The 18,342-nt window shown below is 50.4% G+C and overlaps 1 protein-coding gene across 4 annotated transcripts in view; it reads left to right on the top strand.

The window, feature by feature from the left end:
* Nucleotides 1-6,759: 6,759 nt before the first annotated feature.
* The window catches only part of LOC144110538 (uncharacterized protein ZK1073.1), a 113,813-nt gene continuing 102,230 nt past the window's right edge, over nucleotides 6,760-18,342 (top strand). For 2 of the 4 annotated variants that reach the window (XM_077643540.1, XM_077643551.1), the window contains exon 1: nucleotides 6,760-6,970. In XM_077643540.1, the coding sequence (XP_077499666.1) occupies nucleotides 6,911-6,970 (60 nt within the window). In that variant the 5' untranslated portion in view covers nucleotides 6,760-6,910. The remainder of the gene's footprint in view (nucleotides 6,971-18,342) is intronic. The other 2 variants (XM_077643567.1, XM_077643560.1) reach the window with 1 other exon arrangement.

Here is an 18,342-nt window from a genome sequence, read left to right as displayed (position 1 = left end):
TGGAGCGTTTGTTTGCATTTTTCCCTTTTGTTTTTTTATGCACTCTGCCTCGTGTCTTCGGTAACGGCTGATTTTGTATTGGAGGGAAGTCCTCATTAACAAGCACAATTGGCTCTGAGGCTGGTTGCTGAGTGCTCGCAGGGCTCTTGTGCGCAGTCATCGACAGCGTTTCGTTGCCGCATACAAGATCGGCTTGTTGCTTGCGCTCCTTTCGTCGCGATACCCGGATACGGCGGACATGTTGTTCCTCAGGGTTTTGGTAGCCTGTCGCTGAGTCCGTGGCTACGTGGTGACCCTTGCAATTTCGGCACAGTGGTTCTGTCAGACAACCTCGAGGTTGCTATGTGCGGGGCGACCACAGAACGAGCACCGACGTTGGTCGACTAATGGACACGAATTTGTCTAGTGCCCTATTTTGTGACAGGCCTCACATATGACAGAGTTCGGGTAATAAGGTGTTACCGGTAGGAGTATGCTGTATAGCTGGATTTTGCAGGAAAGTCTGGAGCTCTCAAACGTAATGAGAGCTGCTCCGTTCTTGCCCATTGGTCTGGCGTTATCTTGCACGAGTAGCACGTGAGGTTGGCCATGAGCTGTTCGCTTGTTAACCCATTGGAACGATAGATGACACCGCGGGCCTGGCAGGGGCGAATGGTTTCATAAGCCTGTATAGGTGTCACCTTTAGAGAAATTAAAAGAGACTGTACTCCGATAATATGATCACTGGCATGCGTATGCGATATGTCGACTGCGAACTGATTGCTTCGTTCAAGAAGCCGTAGTTCAAACTAAATTTTTTGCAGCTCATCGGCAATGGCAATATGCAGCCAGTGTGCGGGGAGTGTGCTTAGTTGTCCTGGTGAGGTTAGCTTAATTATCGCAGCGTGTTTAGCAATGAATGAATCGGCAGCTGTAGCTTTGTTATTTTGCCCAACAGGGTGTCAGTCATCCTATTCAGAATGGTAATTATCAGTAAAGTGACCGATTATGTCCAATGTGGTGGCCATGGGCGCTGACGCAGAGCCCTGCGATCGAAAATGCCCATCCCCGTAGCGAGCATTTATAGCTGTCTGCGAGCGGCAAAGTTTTACGCTGCGTCGTTTGCTCACAAAGCGAACATTTCCTTGAGCTATTTGGGAAGTGCCTAACCCCATCCTAGGTTGCTTGGCAAATTTCGAAAATGTACTACAAGTGCAAGATCCTACCCGAGAAGGGTAAGTTCCAGGCGAGTTTTCCGTGGAAAGAACACAGAACGGATTGGACGCAGGAATCGCCGCAACCACTTGGCTGGAAACCTCATCCATCATGCTTGCGTCGGCGTCCAGCATAGACTATGCCGCGTTATCTGTGCCGCTGGGGAGCGATGTTGCCGCGGCGTCTTACCGAGGCTGCCCGGGAGCCATGTTGGTGGCATTGCATATCTGATGTATCGGAATGGTTTCCTGGGGTAGTCTTCGAAGAGGAAGCGCTGAAACAGTTGTCCGCAGGTGGCGAGGAACACGGTGGTGGTGGCCCATCCATTTTTGGGAGCCTAACCCAAAAAACGTCTGAGACAAAAAGCTTTAAAAAGTCGGAGCGATGCGAGCGTGCTTCTGGCCGAGACGGCTTCTTGAACCCCCCCACCTATTAATTTATTTATTTCAGAGTACTCTTTCAAATGACAAGGAACGTATGAATGGAGTCCCTCAGGATGCCATTGACGTTTCTATGCTTTCTCGCATAATTCCCAGCTCATTTCGCTCAACTCAGCGTTATTTGGTTGTGCGCACGATCATCAGTGAAGGGTGCGCCGCCAATGCCCTCGTTTAGCTGAGCCATTCACCCTTCAGACCAGTGCAGAGACCTACAGCCCCCGAAGCCCAATTCCGTCACTAGCAATCGGGTTGTGCAATGCAGTTTTCCTTTGTCTTCCTCTGTGCTGTCTCTTGAAGCTGCCGCAGCCCCCGGCTGCTTCCGTGACAAGAGCGAATTAAAGCGACTGCGTTAACGGCCCATTTATGCCGCTCCTACGGCCCTGTACAGCAGTGGAGAGAGCTACAGTCGGATAGAACTCTAGAACGCAGCGGCTTGTCCCCATAAAAGGACCCTTTTCCAGCCAGTGGTGTCGGCCGATTTTCATGACCCTGCTAGAGTGATAAAGCAGGGAGTGGCAGATGAAACGGGATAATCCCTTCCCTATATGGTCGGGGATAGACCCGTGTATCCACTGTGACGCCGCTCCCTGCATTGTCACGCTAGCAGGGTCATGGAAATCGGCCGGCGCCATTGTCTGGAAAAGGGTCCTTTGATGGAAAAAAGCCGCTGCATTCTTGAGTTGTATCCGACTGTAGCAATGTGCCCTGCCAAATGACAAATCATACTGACGCTCACTCGGCTCACTGGGCGGCTCTTCCGTCGTTCGGTCTATTCGAGCCCACTATGGAGACGTTCAGAAGGACCATTTGCTACGAAATGTTGCCTTCCTTTGTTTCACAGAGAGCTGGCTACAACCCACTGATGGTCAGTATATACCCGGCTTCACCTTCATTTGCGGATCCAGGAGGCAAGGAAACAAAGCCACTGGAGTTTCCATTTGCGTCCGTACCGATGTACTAAAGGTGGCTGAGGTACCCCGTGACCAGCTCGAATGCGGAAATATGTGTGCCATACAGCTTCCAAACAATTTTAGCTGTAGTAAACGCTTAATTGTCGCCAAATGCTACTGAAACTCAAGCTTTCCAAACTGTTTACGATGTAGGAAAAGGAGAGTGACTACTCTAACAACAATCTCAAACATGGTTACGACCGATCATAAAAAATGCATAGATCTAGTCTTTCACAACAGGTATAGTCCAAGGTGTTTCCTTTTTGTCGAATTGCTTTACCGATCACGTAACAGTGTACTGTCCAAACAAGAGCTTTGTAAAACACAGTTGGAATTGCAAAAAAACCTTGAATATGTGTGATCTTCGGACATATAGACATGCTGTAAGATGTCAATAAAACACGTTCACCAAAACTTCTCAGCAGACTTCTTCATAGCCGGACAGGGGTTCACTGGGTTGCAAAAGCGCTACGGCACATATAACACATTTGCAAACAGTGTAATCGTTAATAAATTTTTTTTTCAGTTCATTCTGTGTAGTGCGTGTGAACTGCTGTCTGGGACCGTGACGACGAAATCCGAACATGTGCTCTGCACCGCGCTGCCCATTCGGCTGCAGAAAAAACGCACGCAAATGTGTCACCTTGCCGTATGTCTGCGAATGGCGCGGAATGCTGTAATGGGCTACGCCACGGCAAGAAACGGTGCTTGTTTCTTTCTACTCTCCAAACGTCTCCGTGTGCAGAAACCATTTTGACATGAGAGATACCATTCCTAACGTACAGACTGGCGTGTGACGCAGCGAGTTAGCAAATGTGACTCGCTGCTCCCCCTAAGAATGCAGGACGAACGGCTGTCTTGATTGAGGCCTCCTGGTGTGCTTGTCGAAGTCGAAATTCATATCTCGACCGTGGGCGCACGAGCAAGGCGAAGAATGCCACACATATACATCACGCCATCAGGACAAAGCGGAAACTAGTGTCTGTACCGTGCTTGAGCGTAACCAGCGCAAGTGATATAAACAATAGTCAGTACGTAGCAGGACAGGAGCAGCTAATTATTAGTGCGCAAGCACTCATACGCTCCCCAACACCGACCATGGACCTTGTCTTGGTCTTTCTTCTGCCGCTGTCTATCAAAAGCGACGCCATGGTAAGTGAGAAGAAATCAAATAAATATCCACGAATGGGAGTAGGACCCGCAGCGGCGCGAACAGATCAGCTTCGCTGGCCACTGCGCGAGATCACTGGGCTATCGCCGCAGCCGATCGCGCCTCGTGTTAAATTGCGACACACTCCCGCGCTGTGCACTGCACGTCTTCTTCTCCATCAACGTCCATCTGCGCCGCGGACAGAACAGATCAGCTTAACCTCAATGAGAGCTTAACCTGAGTATAATGTCGTCGCTAGATGTGCCGGCGACTCATCAAAGCAAAACCATGAGTCAACCAGGCTAAACACGTGCTTTCTCACGTATACTAGGTATAACTGCGTTTTTTTTTTCATAATTAGGTGCGCGCTGTGGAAACAGGCGCTTCGAAAGTGTACATGTGAATACAAAGATGCGCATAAAGGGATAATGCATCTCTTGTGCGTAGACCGTGATTTCGCTGCTGTAAAATGTAGTCCTTTCAAGAATAACCGTGCGACATACGAACAGGGGAAAATAGTACACCTATGGATGTGATTTCCTTGCCACGGCGGAAGATTGACGAGCGTGGAGTTTGTTTTTATAAATTATGAAAATTTTGTAACACTCTGTGGAGCGAGAAATGATTCACTGGCATTTGGTGCATGCATGCATAATGGTTTTAAAACATGTCAGTATATTTCGAATGCTTGTGCGCTTCGGAGATAATTAATTATCGGTAAGTGTATAAAACTCACTTGCCCCATATCTGTTGTCAACGTTCGCATTCGAACGGCCGAGCAGTGCTCCTTCAAGTTTACTCACATGATTTACCGCTTTACCAAATTCTACCACTGCCTAAGACAAAATTTTACATTCCTTGGAGCGCTTCAGACAATTTCCGCTGAACTTATTTTTCCTTGGGAAAAGCTGCTTAAAGATGAAAAGCGGGACGTGGCTTACGTATATATTCACACGTTAAATGCTTAAGAATAGTGTTAAGTGAATAGAAACACCTTTAACAGCAGTAGCTTGAGCCATAGACCTGCATTGCGGACGCGCTTCGATGCCTCGTGACTTGCCGCTCCGCATCTAGCGGCAGCTTTTGTCCCTATATCAAACTTCCTCGGAGGCTTCCGAGGAAGTTTGTACTGAAGGACTTTGTACTGAAGGACTTTGTCGTACATCAAGACATGGCACGTGGCACATACTGGCCGCGCTATGAAAACTAAGCTACACCGTAGCAATGGAAAGAATATGAAAATACACTGAAGTGTGCGAAAAGATAATGCAGCGGCTTAGCGTGAATTCGGGAACCATATAACCAGACAATTATAGCTAGTAATGAAGTCTCTGTTAGTTGTGCTAAAATTTACAGAACGATATTTTTTTAGGAATCATGAATACCTTCTTCCGCAAACGGGAGAACAAGAAGGGATCAAGTAACCGCAGATGTGTTGAATGACAGTGGAGACATGTTCGAAAAACTTGCGGCCTTGTACATGCAATCTCTGATGGTTAGGAGCATAGCGGAAGCTTGGAAGAACTCAAACATTATTTCGAGCCACAGGAAATGAGCTGTGAAACACTTGAAATATTCTCTTGAATAAAATCAGCGTACTGTCCATTACAAGGTGTCTATAGTAAGGTAATCCCGAATAAAATTAAAGCAAAACCAAAAGGCCAGGGTGGCTTTCGGAAAGGGTACTCGACAATACACTATGCTCACACCATCAATCAGGTGATAGACATGCGCAGAGTATAACCAAGCCATATATACGGTCTTCACTTATTGCGGAAAAACGCTTGATTCAATTCAAACGCCAGCAGTCATGCAGGCATTGCGTAACCAGGGTGCAGAAGATGCGTATGTAAAGGTGCTCGAAAATCGCGCAGCGACCATATTCCCCACATGGAGAGTGACAAAATCCCGATTAGGAATAGTGTCAAGCAGGGAGACACGATCTCTCCACTACAGTTCACTTGGTGCTTACAGGAGGTATTCAGAGAACTAGATTGGGAACAGTCGGGGATAAGAGTCAATAAAGAATACTTTAGCAATCTCCGATTTGCTGATGACATTGTCCTGGTAAGGAACTCACGAGACGAGTTAAGGACCTAAGCACACAAAGTCAAACCGTGATCGAGTCTAAAATGTGAAGTGACGTTCAAAAGTCCGCGAAAAAAGCAACAATTTACGATACGCCGTTAAGTATATATTAATTATACTTTGCAAGTGCTCACTTATGGAGCAGGAATTTAGAGCTTAACGAAAGGGTTGAAATTAAACGGAGGACAGAGTAGCAAGCTATGGAAACAAAAATGATAGGCTCAGAATTAAGAGAGGAAACAAGCAAATTTTGTCAGGAAATAATTGCGAGTCAGTGACATCCTGCTGTAATCAAGATGAACAAATTGCATTTGCAGTCTAATAATGGGATAATAACCGTTGGTTCATCAGAGTAACGGAGTGGGTTTGAAGAGAAGACACACCTAGCTGAGGGTGGCAGAAATTCAGGCGAGCTGATGAGATTATGAAGTTTGCGGGGAAGAGATGGCCGCAGCGGCGAGGGACAGGGTTCACTGGAGGTCAGTGTGGTAAGCTTTTATTGTGCAGGTGACGTAGGCAGAATGGGATAATGACGAAAGTCTCTCTTGGGTTGTGCAGACGATCAGCTCACATAAGACTCCGCCCTCAATAAAAAAACCTAATGAAATGTTATCCATTCGTTTAGTATGTCGAGTCCACTAATATCCGTGAGTGAACAAAAGCCCAGGGCTCCAAGCACGTGGGCAAGACGTAGAACCGACGTGCACTGACTGAGCCAGGCCGAAGGTATTTAGAGATCCTTAGCGGCGGGAGTATTTCCGACGAGGACGGAGCGGTGCTGTATCTATCTCTTCCCAGTAGCAGCACACTCGGGGACGCCCTGCGCCATGGCTGATGAATAGCGACCAGCGGAGGCGGGAAGACGGCGGCGCTGTTGACACGCGCGGCCGCCAGCCGGAGCCGCGGTCGCTGACGCCGCCGCCTCGCCGCCGCCGCCGGGAAGGGCGGCGCGAGGCCAGAGCAGCTCTGGCGAGCACCGTGGTCGGAGCACTCGTGGCGCCTCGGAACCCCCGGCATCTTCTCGCGACGCGCTCCGATCGGCTCACCGACGCGGAGTTGGGTCCAGCAGCCCCCAGCTACGAGCCAGCATGTCCGAGCCCGCAAACGCCGCCAGCCCGGCCCCCGAAGGCGCCCCCGCCGAGACGCAGGTGCGGACCCCTCCGGGGGTGTTGTGATTTGCCTCAGTGTCCGCGACGATGCGCAATCGCTCGACCACTGAGTGTTTGCGCATCGGGCCGTGCGCCAGGAAGAGCCCCTTGTCTGCGTGCTTGTCCTTGTCTGCGCGCTCTGTGCAGCAGTGGGCGGCGGCACAGTGAGCCCCTGCCGCCAGAATTCAGCTTGTTTTGTCCGGTTTTCAACGTCAGGCGCGCAGCAACCGACATGCGCATGATAAAAAAAAATAGCTCGAGATATCATCAAACGCCAGAAGGCGGTGCACGCCAAGAAGCGCGCGTGATCTTCCCTAGTACCGCCGTTATTGGTCAAATAACGCGCATATTTGCATTGCACAGTACGGGTCAAAGCAAGAGCGTTGGCCGCCTCCCACCGCTTGCTCGGTTAACAGATCCCAGTCGATCAGCGCAGCCATTTTAGATGCTGGCATAAACCTCGTTGGTCAGGTCGAGATCTCAACAGGCGCAGGCACGAGCTCACGCTTCTGAACCGCTAATATTGTGCACCGAAGTTCCGCTCAATAATGCTTATCAGCGCAGCAGCGTAACGTTTCTTGCGCCGGAGTAATGATACGCCTGCGCGTGTTGAGCTCCCTCACTGCGTCTCTGATTGCACCATGTATCGAGCGTGTGGCGCCCAGGCACCCCGGGCGCCACTGACCAGCTGCGTTCCTCTCCGGCAGCGACAGCAGCTGTCCAGCGTCGCCGCATTTTTACGCCCTGTCACCTGCGGCGCAAGCGTGAGAACGAGGACCGACCGATGAGAACAGACATTAGACGCGCATGGGAAAGGTGGCGCTCATGGACTCGGTCTGCATCCTCTCTGCGTGATTTAGTGACGCTGACGAGGGATAGGCCCTAACATGCCGTGGCAGGAGTGGCATCCTAGCTGTGGAATCGAGCTGCACCCTCGATGGTGCAAAAGTGGCACGAGAATGAAGCCGAGAAGAGAGAGCGAAACGTAAACAGAGACGCAGACCGCGTGCTTATTTGTCGTAGGTGGATGGCGCACACAAAACGAAGCCTGCTCAAGTGGTTGTGCCATTTGTGCTCTAATTAGAAATCAAATACTTCCGTTGCCTATGCGAGGCGTCTCTTTGCTACGACCTAAACCACCGCCCTAATCGTCGGAAAAGCCGCTCTTTGTCCGCACTTCGCATTTCAAAGATTTTTGGCACTCAGTCGACCACAGCCTTATGCGCTTCAGCGTTGCACGCTCAAGCACAGGGGGCGCTGTATGCCGCCTCGGTCGATCCTTCAGTGGCGCAAGTAGAACGCGTGCAGCCTGTTTCCTGCTGTCCTATTCGGCCTGGAGAATTCCATGCGAGGCTGTTTATTCCACAGCGGCTTAAACATGGGCTGCGACGTGATCGTGTTAGTGACGAAAACGAACTGGCGGCTGACGAAACCATTTGGTGATTTTCGAGGAGCAGAGCACAAAAGCCCAAGCAGCTTCGTGGACTGGGGGAGGGTTAACGTGGCGTTCTTTTCGCGCAGTGCTTATTGTAGTGGTTGCCTGTTAGTCATTTCATTTGTGCTTTTCGGATGGTCCAGACTGCTATCCCTGTCAATGCATTCGCTCGGCTATTAAAACACAACGTAGCAAATCGTTTGCAAGTGTGATGTCATTATACTTTACGCGTGACATTCAAGAGGTTATTTATGTAGTTCGTTTATTTTTTAGCTTCCTGGCTTGCGATTAAGGCGGCTGATAGACACAATACAGAACCAAATGGCGCTTCATTTCCCAATGAGAACCTATGAGGCACTAAAAGCGGGACTTATCGCTGAGGAAGTGCACGGCCGCTCGTTGCCAGGAATTGGGTGCAAGTGGTTCTAGTTCCCTTAAGAGTCACCACGTGGCGCACAGCTTTGAAGATTGAAAAATAGCGCATCGACATCATTCGTGGCGTAAGAAAAAGACTGACCCAGTGGCTGCAGAGGAGAAAGTGATGGGCCGCTAGGCTTAGCGGCACTGGATGGGCGCTGTCTCCAATTTCTGACAATGCACGCAGGAAAGTGGCAGTCTTTTGACACTAAGTAAACCCTCACACCACCTTAGAGTGTTGCAAAACAATGCCCGGACCAAGGCGTGAGCGAACGAACGTGTTTCGGGCACGAAAAATGACATGAGGTGCTTCGGGTGATTCTTTGCAAGTGCAGCTCCGGACGCATTTCTCATGTAAGTTCAGATCAGAACTTGGCTCGGAAGTGAAGCGATGTTCGTTCGATCGCAGATGCGGAGCAGGGTCTACGCAGTTCAGTTAAACTTCCACCGTGTCCTTCGTGCGCTTTTCTTTTGCCTGCATATTTCGCACTTCATCCTGCTCGCTGACTGAGGCTTGCTATAGCTGTCATATTGAGAGGCTGCCTCGTTGAGAGCGTCCGCAGCACGAAACATGGTTTGACGTGCTGTTAAACCGTGCTGCGTTTTATTGGTGCAAAAGCACTACTCCGATGGGTAAACCCTGAGCAAGATCTTGCGATGTTTGTATGTTTGCGGAGTTTGAAGGGTTCGTGCCAAGTGAAATAAATAAATCAAATAAGTATCCGCGGCAGGGATTCCAACCCGCAGCGGCGCCAACGGATCAGCTTCGCTGGCCACTGCGCGAGAGCACTATGGCTTCGCCGCAGCCGAACACGCCTCGTGTTAATCTGCCGCACAGTCTCGCGCTGTGCATTGCACATTGTCTTCTTCATCAACTAATACTACTATTAAGCTAATATTCGCGCTTTGAGCTATGTGGCGGCAGTGACAGAGAGAGGTGCGCTGCATACGTTGGCGTGGACGACGTTTTGGCAGAAACACAGCACTGAAGCAATACGTGTTGGTGTTGCCAACATTGCTGCAGAAACGCACTGCAGCATAGGGCGCCGGCGTACACTGGGTAAATTGGCACTGACGATGAAAAAGTTGAAGACGCGCATAACTGGCTCCCCGGGTCAGTGGACACCTCAACTGCGCTTTCGGGTACGTGGCAGTAATGTCCATCTGCAAAAACTGTGCATTTGCGCAATATTTTTGCCGCAGCCTCTCACGACAGCCCGCAATACCGAGAGGTCGCGGTCGCTGTTTTCTTGCGCAACATTGCGTCGTTCTGGGGCATATCATATTCTCACGCTCGTACAGGTCTTTATGCACCTCTGCTTGCTAGCGCATAGCTCGGTTGATGGCTGTTTTTTACTCTTTCGCAACAGAAATAGACGCTGCGCCCTTTTATTGGCTGCCAAGGATTTGTGTATTTTATTCATAAAAACAATAATAATCTAACGCGCTTATATCCGATATCACCACACACGTGCACTGCGGAAGTGGCAGTGTCCACGCTCCGTCGCGTTTACGAAGCGCGACGCGACAGACTCTTGCATGGCACGACGGTGGAGCTGCTAATGCGTAGAGGGATCTTGCACATTCCGCTAGGGCATGGTCAAGATTCTGCTATCGTAGAATGTACAGAAAGCTTTTCGATGCGTACAGAAGAGCAGTGATAGACGCGTCTTATCGGCAGTCCTCCGCGACACTACCAGCACATTCACATTTAGCACACGTGGTTTGCGTGGAAGGTATGTGAGCTTTATTTATTTGCTTCTTATAGGGGTAGTCAGTCACGTGGCTGGCAACACTTCCCTTGGCACCCCACACTGTTGTGAATCTCGAAGCGTCTTCTATCTCTCCTGTGCCGACAACTGGATCGATATGTATCAGCAGCGCCAACACAAACAGGAAGAAGGAGAAGATAGGACAGAGCCTCTTCTTCCTGTTTTGTGTCCGTGCTGCTGATACCCATGGATCGCAACCAACTAGCCCGGCAGATGGTGTTATTCAACTGAACCGAAATCGGTTATGAAAGAAATCGTCTTATTTGTTTGTGATTACAGCATCGCTAAATCAGCGAAGAGCTGTAATGTGCTTTTTTTTATTGTCCAGCCAGGGGGAGCGGGCCCATAGCTTTCGTCAGCAAAAAGCAACGGTTCTTCCAGAGGGTGGACGACGCTTCCGTTTCTGTAGGTTATTTCACATCCCCTCAGTGTTCGCACCGAAGAGTTCCAGTCAAAGTTTCAGAGGCGGAATCTCAACTTTGTTCTCTGCGGCAGCCATCCAGTGATTTTCGCTCACATCACTTGTTCCACGCTCTTTCAGCAGTGGAAGACCTCTGAAATTTCATCTTTCAGCCCGAGGTGCCAGATCACTGATAGAGGCGCTGCTGAAAGCTTTTTAAATAATTTTAGCAGTTGCCGACGAAATATGTCGAAGGCAGAGCAAAAATCGGTCAAGTCGCGAACTCTGTAGACGAAGACAAGAGTCCTGCGTATGCGTAGTTGTGTCCCCGCTGTAGCGTATGTCAACATGAGACTCCGAACAGGCCTTGTACATGCCTTACATCAACTGGGCGAAATTCAGCGAAATAATGCACGTTGCAGAAAGGCTCGAGGCAGTGTTGTGCCTGAGCAGCGCCGGAGCACTCGACGGCTACACTCTTGCAGAACGCTCATTTATCCACGTGCGCATCGTGTAAACGCCCGTGTCGCTGTGCAGTGGGAGCCCGCGCAGCCGCCGCCTTTCGGGCCAGGCAGCAGCATTGGCGTCCTTGATGACCGACGCTGCGCAGACGGGGTCCGCGCAGGCCGATCGATCGGGGCGTGCGTCGCCGCGGGGCGCGCGGAATGGCGGCGCAAAAGGCACCTGGGGGCCACGGCTGCACCTGCGAGGTCGCTTCCTGCAGTCGAACGTGCGTTTTGTTCGCCGAGGGATTAGGAATTTTCACTGATGCGGCAAGGAGCCGGCACGAAATTAAGGCGCATCTGTGGAGGTGCAGCCGCCAGAGCACGGCATCTGCGTCAAGTCGGATCTGTCGTTATACTGTCCCGAACATTCTTGGGGAGATTATCCACCCGTACGGGAAAAAGAATAAGAGCTGACGCCACTTGGTTTTAATACGCCGCAGGCTGCAACGTTCGACGCTTTCCTTGAAAGCCTGCGCGTCGACCGCCGCATGACGGTAACACCAACGGAAGGGACGCTGGTCGTCTGTTCTTCACTGTGTGCCCAGCTCTTGGGAAATATGTGACCTTCTGCCGACGGGTCGCCTAAAATGTGGGCCTGTTTCGCTATATAGACATCATTTCCGCCTGCTGCTGATTGCAGGTTTTCGCGCAAAATGCGGGCTCGAGCTCCAAGCACCGCTGTATGTGTCGCAGCCGAGAATAAATTGAGACCTAAAATGTAACGACCCCGTTCACATGAGGAGAAAGATTGCTCTCACGTGCCGTGAAGTGAACGTATTCCTGTGTAGCGCTCATAAATACACTTTGAGCACCCAACCTCTGTGGCTGTGCCGCAAGGGCGAATGCTGCTTGCGCGGGGCCTGCGCCGAAAGGCCAGGCCGCTCTACTTCCGTTTTCACTAAGAACGTCGCCAAGGTATACAAAGTTTGTCCACCCGCTTCTTATTACCCATGCAGCGCAGGCCAGCGGGTATTTCGTGCATCAGCAGCGATATGATGAAAGCGCACTTTAGTCTCCCGTTGGTTAGAGTGCGTGTCAAAAATAAAATGAATGTGCAGTACATAATCCGACCTGCTCGATCCACTGGCATCCCTCCGTATGGTACTGCAACGTATGCTTCTATTGCAGATTGCGTCTCTCAAGGAAACGGGAAGTCGCCCGTACACGTATAAGGGGCGGGGATGAGATGACTTTTTCACAACAATGCCTCACTAGACGCGTAGAAAGGGATGCTGCGGCGTCGCCCTATACCAATCCCTGTCTCGGCGAAGGCTCCTCCTCTATGGCGCAGCAGCAACGAGGCTTCCATTTTAAGTAAGCACGCTTGGGCCAGCAATGTGACCGTCCGAAAGGGAGGCTTCATTGCTTTAAGAAATGGGGGCAGAGCCTCTTGCATAACGCCGAGCTCCTCTTCTGTCGTGTCGCCCGATGAATGTTTGGGGCAAGCAGTGAATGGTGCTTGTTCTTTCGCCAAACGCCGGAATTTTCTAGGAATTCTTGGCGCGGCTACTTCCTTTATCCCTTTTACGCGCTTGTTTTTACTCTGAATACTTGAGCTAATAGCATATTTGACAGAACTGACCCGCGGGCCAGTCTGGAAGCAGCAGTGTGTTCAGCCCCCTGTCTGCGTATTCACCTTAAGTGCATGATTTTTTTGTGCCGTTTTCTTCCCCCGACCATTCGTGATTAGCCTTGGTGTCGTCCCGGCAAAAAAATACTGCGCGCTATGATGCGGCAGAGAGAGCGATTGTCTTGCGGAATTTCCGCAAGCTGAACGCTTGGTTTCTCACGTGGACTCAACTAGGCGCCATCAGGCTTCCTGTAGGGACACGCCACCGAGTGTCCCCTAAAGACATCGGCAGCCCTAACCGGCTAGTTGATGTTGCATTATTTGTCCCATAGTTCTTCCGGGGCAGAGCAGGTTGTCCCGAAATAAAAGCAAATAATGTGGTCTAACAGTGTCTCACTTTGGCAACGATGACAGTATTGGTGCTTTCAGTCTGTTTGCTGCGGTCCGCCGCTCCTTCCAAACTGCCTTCGGTCGTCGGAGTTTAAATGCGCGATGCTATCAGCTTGGTGCGAGGCCCGTCTTTTCCCTGCGAGCAGCTCGTGAGAAGACTCTACTTTGCTCATGAACCACCTCTCGTAAAAGGAACAGCCCAGCTTATTTTTTCAAAGCCGGGGGACTCGTTCATTTATTTCTGTCCCAAAGCTGACCATGCCGTCGGGACGCCCGAAGACGAGATACTCGGCGGAAGAGAGCTGATCTCACGACCAGTGGGTTGAAACAGCAGCATGAACCTGTGTCGCTACTCTGATCTTCCTCTCTGAGTAGTTGACAATATTTTCGCTCTGGAGGAGGAGGAAAAGTAAGCTTAATTTACTAGAAAAACAATTGTGGCACCACTTGGCGCCTCACCCCGGTGACCGCTGGTTGGCCGGACCGGCGCCTAGGAGAGCATCCTCCAGTAACAGGTAATGGTAGACACGGGCCTCTGGGGCCTGTCAGCGGCGCAATGTAAGGCATGACAGGCCTCATTAGGCCTCCAGCCTTTGAAGCGTGGATACCCCGATGAAAGGAAGTTGTGAAGTGGAAGTTACGAAGGATACAACAAATTTACGGACTGCATTTTCTCATGTCTTCTCCTGCATTATTCATTTAGTGAAGAAAGCACCGGCAATGTGTTTTGCAATTGTTGTGCAACGACGAGATGCGGGACTCGTCAGCTAATTGGTCTCGATCATCGGGGAACCAGCAGAACATGCAGAAGGACACAGAGCTAACGAGCTGTGACGGTTGGCATCATCACTTGAAGGCGCACGTTTTGTCCGGCCCGCCTCTTCCCTGTCGGTCTCGGATGTCTGCTGCGCCTGGCGGCTCATGCGACAATATCGTTTGCGATGGCAGCGATCGCTTTGCAAGGCTGGAAGTGCCTGCCATCCTCGGAAAAAAAGGAGTAAATTCTCACGCTCGCGTCAGGGCGGACCCACTTGCAACTTGGCTGCAGTTTGGCGCGGCCTCTCCTTCGCAACCGAAGCAGCTTACGCGTTTTCGTGCCCTGGAGATTGTGCAGTCATTTCGCTCTTTGACAGCCACAGCGCTATAGCCTTCAATTATGAGTGACAGTAGGGGAGAGGTACTGAGCTCCATTTCGATGGGGACTAAACGCGAAAATGGCTGTGTCCTGTTGTAGAACTCCATTGTGACCACTCTCGCGGTTTGTCCTTGGCCTCATGATGGTTGTGCCATACCGGAGACGAAATGGATGCCTTCTTTGCGGTCCGCCTCGTGAAGGGTGGGCTGCGAAGAAGCATCGCCTTTGCTTCACCAAAACGTGGGGCCGCCGCTAGAAAAACGCCCAGCTCCGGTCGCCGCGGGACTGCCTCCACTTGCGCAGCCATTTTCTGGCCTAAGGCGCTGAGCGAGACGTTGGCATAAAATACCCCTTATCGGGAACGTGCCAGCCCGATAACGGGAGCTCCTATCCAGCTCCGTCGTGCAAATTGCCTTAGTAGGTGCCGCTGGGTTATTTGGCTCAAGGATCGCCCACTTCATCGAGAGCACTAGCAATAATTAGCGCCACAGTACTGCGAAGCCGTGCGGAGGCCCATGCAATGCGCCGAAGGCGGAGCACTAGATTTGCATCCGCATAGAATTGCACAGGACTCTGAGCTGAAGAATCGGCCCTGGAAGCCTTTGAAAGGCTCGGCTCGTACGTGCAAAAAAGGCCCCCGCAGTAAAAGCGGCCGCGCTCCTCACACTTTGCCCACTCGGCACTTTTTTTTTAATTCCACAGACAGCGCGCTTTAAATTTCATGTTCTTTCATTGAAACTGGGTGGGGTTTAACGTCCCGAAGTGGCGCACGGACTGTGAGGACGGCCTTCGGATTAATTTTCACCAGCTGGGATCTCTCAGTGCATTCAAGCACGGGCGTTTTTTGCATTTCGCCTCCATCAAAGTACACAGCCACCGTGGCTGCGATCGAACCCGCGACCTTAGGATCAGTTGCCGAATGCCGATGCCGCTTCGTCATCCTTCATTCCCTCTGTCAGCGCACTCATAATTTCAAATGTAGTATCGGCAGCAAGTTTGGGCCATCCAGTACGTTAGGAGCCTTCGAATATGCCTCGCCTTTGGCTCGTCAGCAGCAGAAGCCCGTCCGCAACTGAGCCGTTATGTGCCGGAAGGAGGAGTCAACTACCGTTCCTATCCGCCTTTAAGGTCATCGTCCTTTCACCTGCGCAGCACCTATCTGAAAGTGGAGCTGAATTTTAAAAAATAACTGCCGTTAAGAGACTTTAATCGTGCCCCATTTTTGTAAGGAGTCGGGGTTCGGCCAGCAGCAGAGCACGCTGTCGATCTGGCGGTAGGCGCTGTGCCAAGCTGGGCGTTGTGTATACCGTGTCGTATCGCCGGAGCGCCGGCCAAACAAACAAATGGCCAGGCTACGATATTCTGATTGCGGTGAGCAGAAAGGAAACTGCGTTGTATAACTGTGGCCCTTGGCTCAGCCGTATATGTACATATTCCGGTGCTACTCTTAAATAAATTTACCTATTTAATGACGTCGTTGTCTTGACTGAAAGCTCGCCCGCCGATGGCTTTCGCCCCGAAGCAATTGGAGCTTCTTATTTTGCATCATGGCGTCTGGAAGGTGCACGCTAGTTAAATTCAATTCAATTCTTTATTTCTACAGAAATAATGAATCCTGGAAAGGGTCAAGAGCTAAAAGCTGTCTCGACAGCTTGGCTAGGCCCATGACGCCTTCTACAAGGCAATAGCAACAACAGGTAGTGTCCATATAAATTGACATCAAGAAATGCGAACAACAGTGAGTTATAGAGTAGCAGAAGTGCAATTAAATTATATTTACAGCATATGATTTCAAAATGTGTCTACAATAACTGTACCTATATATGTGAACACAGCACAATGCCAGCAAAAGAAGTTAAGCAGACAGAATATAAAGAAAAATAGAATACATACATGTTCATGAAAAACAGCATTGCAAAAGAAAAGGCAAACACACATAGCCATTCATTCTTTGAATAGAAAATACATTCTCAGTTCTTTTACACCGTAACTCATCACACATTTATGCTAATTTAGAATAAATGGCAGATTATGCTGTAATGACTGAACTTTATAATTATTTCGAAATTTCGGGCGGTGCCAAACATCATCATTACGTGTGGATAGCGTAACATGTCTTCTTTTTGGAGATCCTAAATTCATTAAAAAATCTTGGAAAGCTACAGTGGAAAAGCAAAAAAAAAACGGAGCAGGCGATACGGATACATATATTCAGCACTAATTACATTGTAGCTTCTAAAAGCACTTCGTGTGGGAGACAGGTAGTCAAGGTTTGCAATATGTCGCATGATCCTCTTTTGAAGAACAACTATCTTTGAAACGTTTCCTTTTGTCGTTGTAGCCCATACTAGACCACAATAGTTAATATGTGAAGCAAACAGTGCATGATAAATTTTGATGTTGGGCCTTCACAGGAGCACAGCACACGGGCAAATTCGTTCTCGTTACGCCGCAGCCACAGGTACGAGTCCTTGGTGCCTGCGGGCTTTTCTGCTTTTTATTTCTCCCATGCCTAAGTTCTTTACCGACCGATTGCTGGCTTCAGCGCTGCTTTCAAAATGTCACTTTGCGCAGTCAAGTGGAAACTCGTGCTCAAGCTGCGAGCTAAAAGAACCATCCCAGAAGCGCTGCTAAAGGATGTCTCTATGAAAGAAAAAGGCGGGCCTGAACAGTAAGCCCTTCTCGTGTTTTGCATTAAGCTTTTCTAGTGCGGCGGAAGCAAGGCTCATTTCCCGCTTATTGCTCAAGCCATTGCTCAAGGTGGCTCAGTGGTAATCGTGCTCGGTTGCTGACCCGAAAGACGCGGGCTCGATCCCAGCTGCGGTGGTCGCTTTTCAATGGAGACGAAATGCTAGTGACCCGTCTACTGTTCGATGTCAGTGCACGTTAAAGAACCCCAGGTGGTCGAAATTTCCGAAGCCCTTCACTGCGGCGTCCCTCAAAGCCTGAGTCGCTTTGGGACGTTAAGCACTCTTGAACGAAACGTAAACGCTTAGTGCTCAAAGATGAGGTGGACAGCCACCACCAGGAGTCAAGCGTTACGGTGGTCACCGCACAGGACAACTTTCTCAACAAGGGCACACCCACCGTCAGCGCGCGGGGACACCGGAGCGCCGGCCCTGCCGTACAATGACCGTGTTTTGCCCAGGCTGCGTGCCAAGCGCCCGAAATACACCTCGGCGCTGCGGCCCTGCTGCCTTCTCCTCGCGCGCAAATGCGCCGGCAGAACATGTCCCTCATGTTGGCTTCGCAAACGACCTCGGTGGTCAAGACCGCCCTGCGGCGCCGGATCGGCTGTAGTCACGTTTCTGGGATGGTAGGAGATGCTCCGTTCAAAGCGGTTGCAGAGGAAAGGTGTTGCAATCCGACGAGGGAGCTGAAATAAGGCAGTAAAGGGGAGCCATACAGATCCAACTAAAAGAAAGGGTATATTGAGATTAATTTCTCCGTGCGTTAAACAACGAGCTACAGCTTCTTGACAAATTACAGACCCAACACCTTACTGTCAGCTGTTTACAGCTTGTTTACTATAAGGTAATCGCCCATGGAATGAGAGCAACCTTAGATTTCAGTCGATCAAAGGCGTGCTTTCGTCGGCGTCTGTGTAAAGGCTCCACCTGGTAGGTAGAGTTTGGGTTGATTTGACTCTCCCCAACAGTCCCCTTCCCCTTCTCCATTCGTAAGGGAGAAGTGGGAGACGCGGCATGAAGGATGACTGAAAATGGCTCAGGCGACAGCAGGCCTATG

The sequence above is a fragment of the Amblyomma americanum genome, chromosome 1, assembly GCF_052857255.1.
Source record: "Amblyomma americanum isolate KBUSLIRL-KWMA chromosome 1, ASM5285725v1, whole genome shotgun sequence".
Taxonomy (NCBI): Eukaryota; Metazoa; Arthropoda; class Arachnida; order Ixodida; family Ixodidae; genus Amblyomma; species Amblyomma americanum.
Note: the sequence above shows the minus strand (reverse complement) of the source record. Positions and strands in the feature narration are given on the sequence as shown.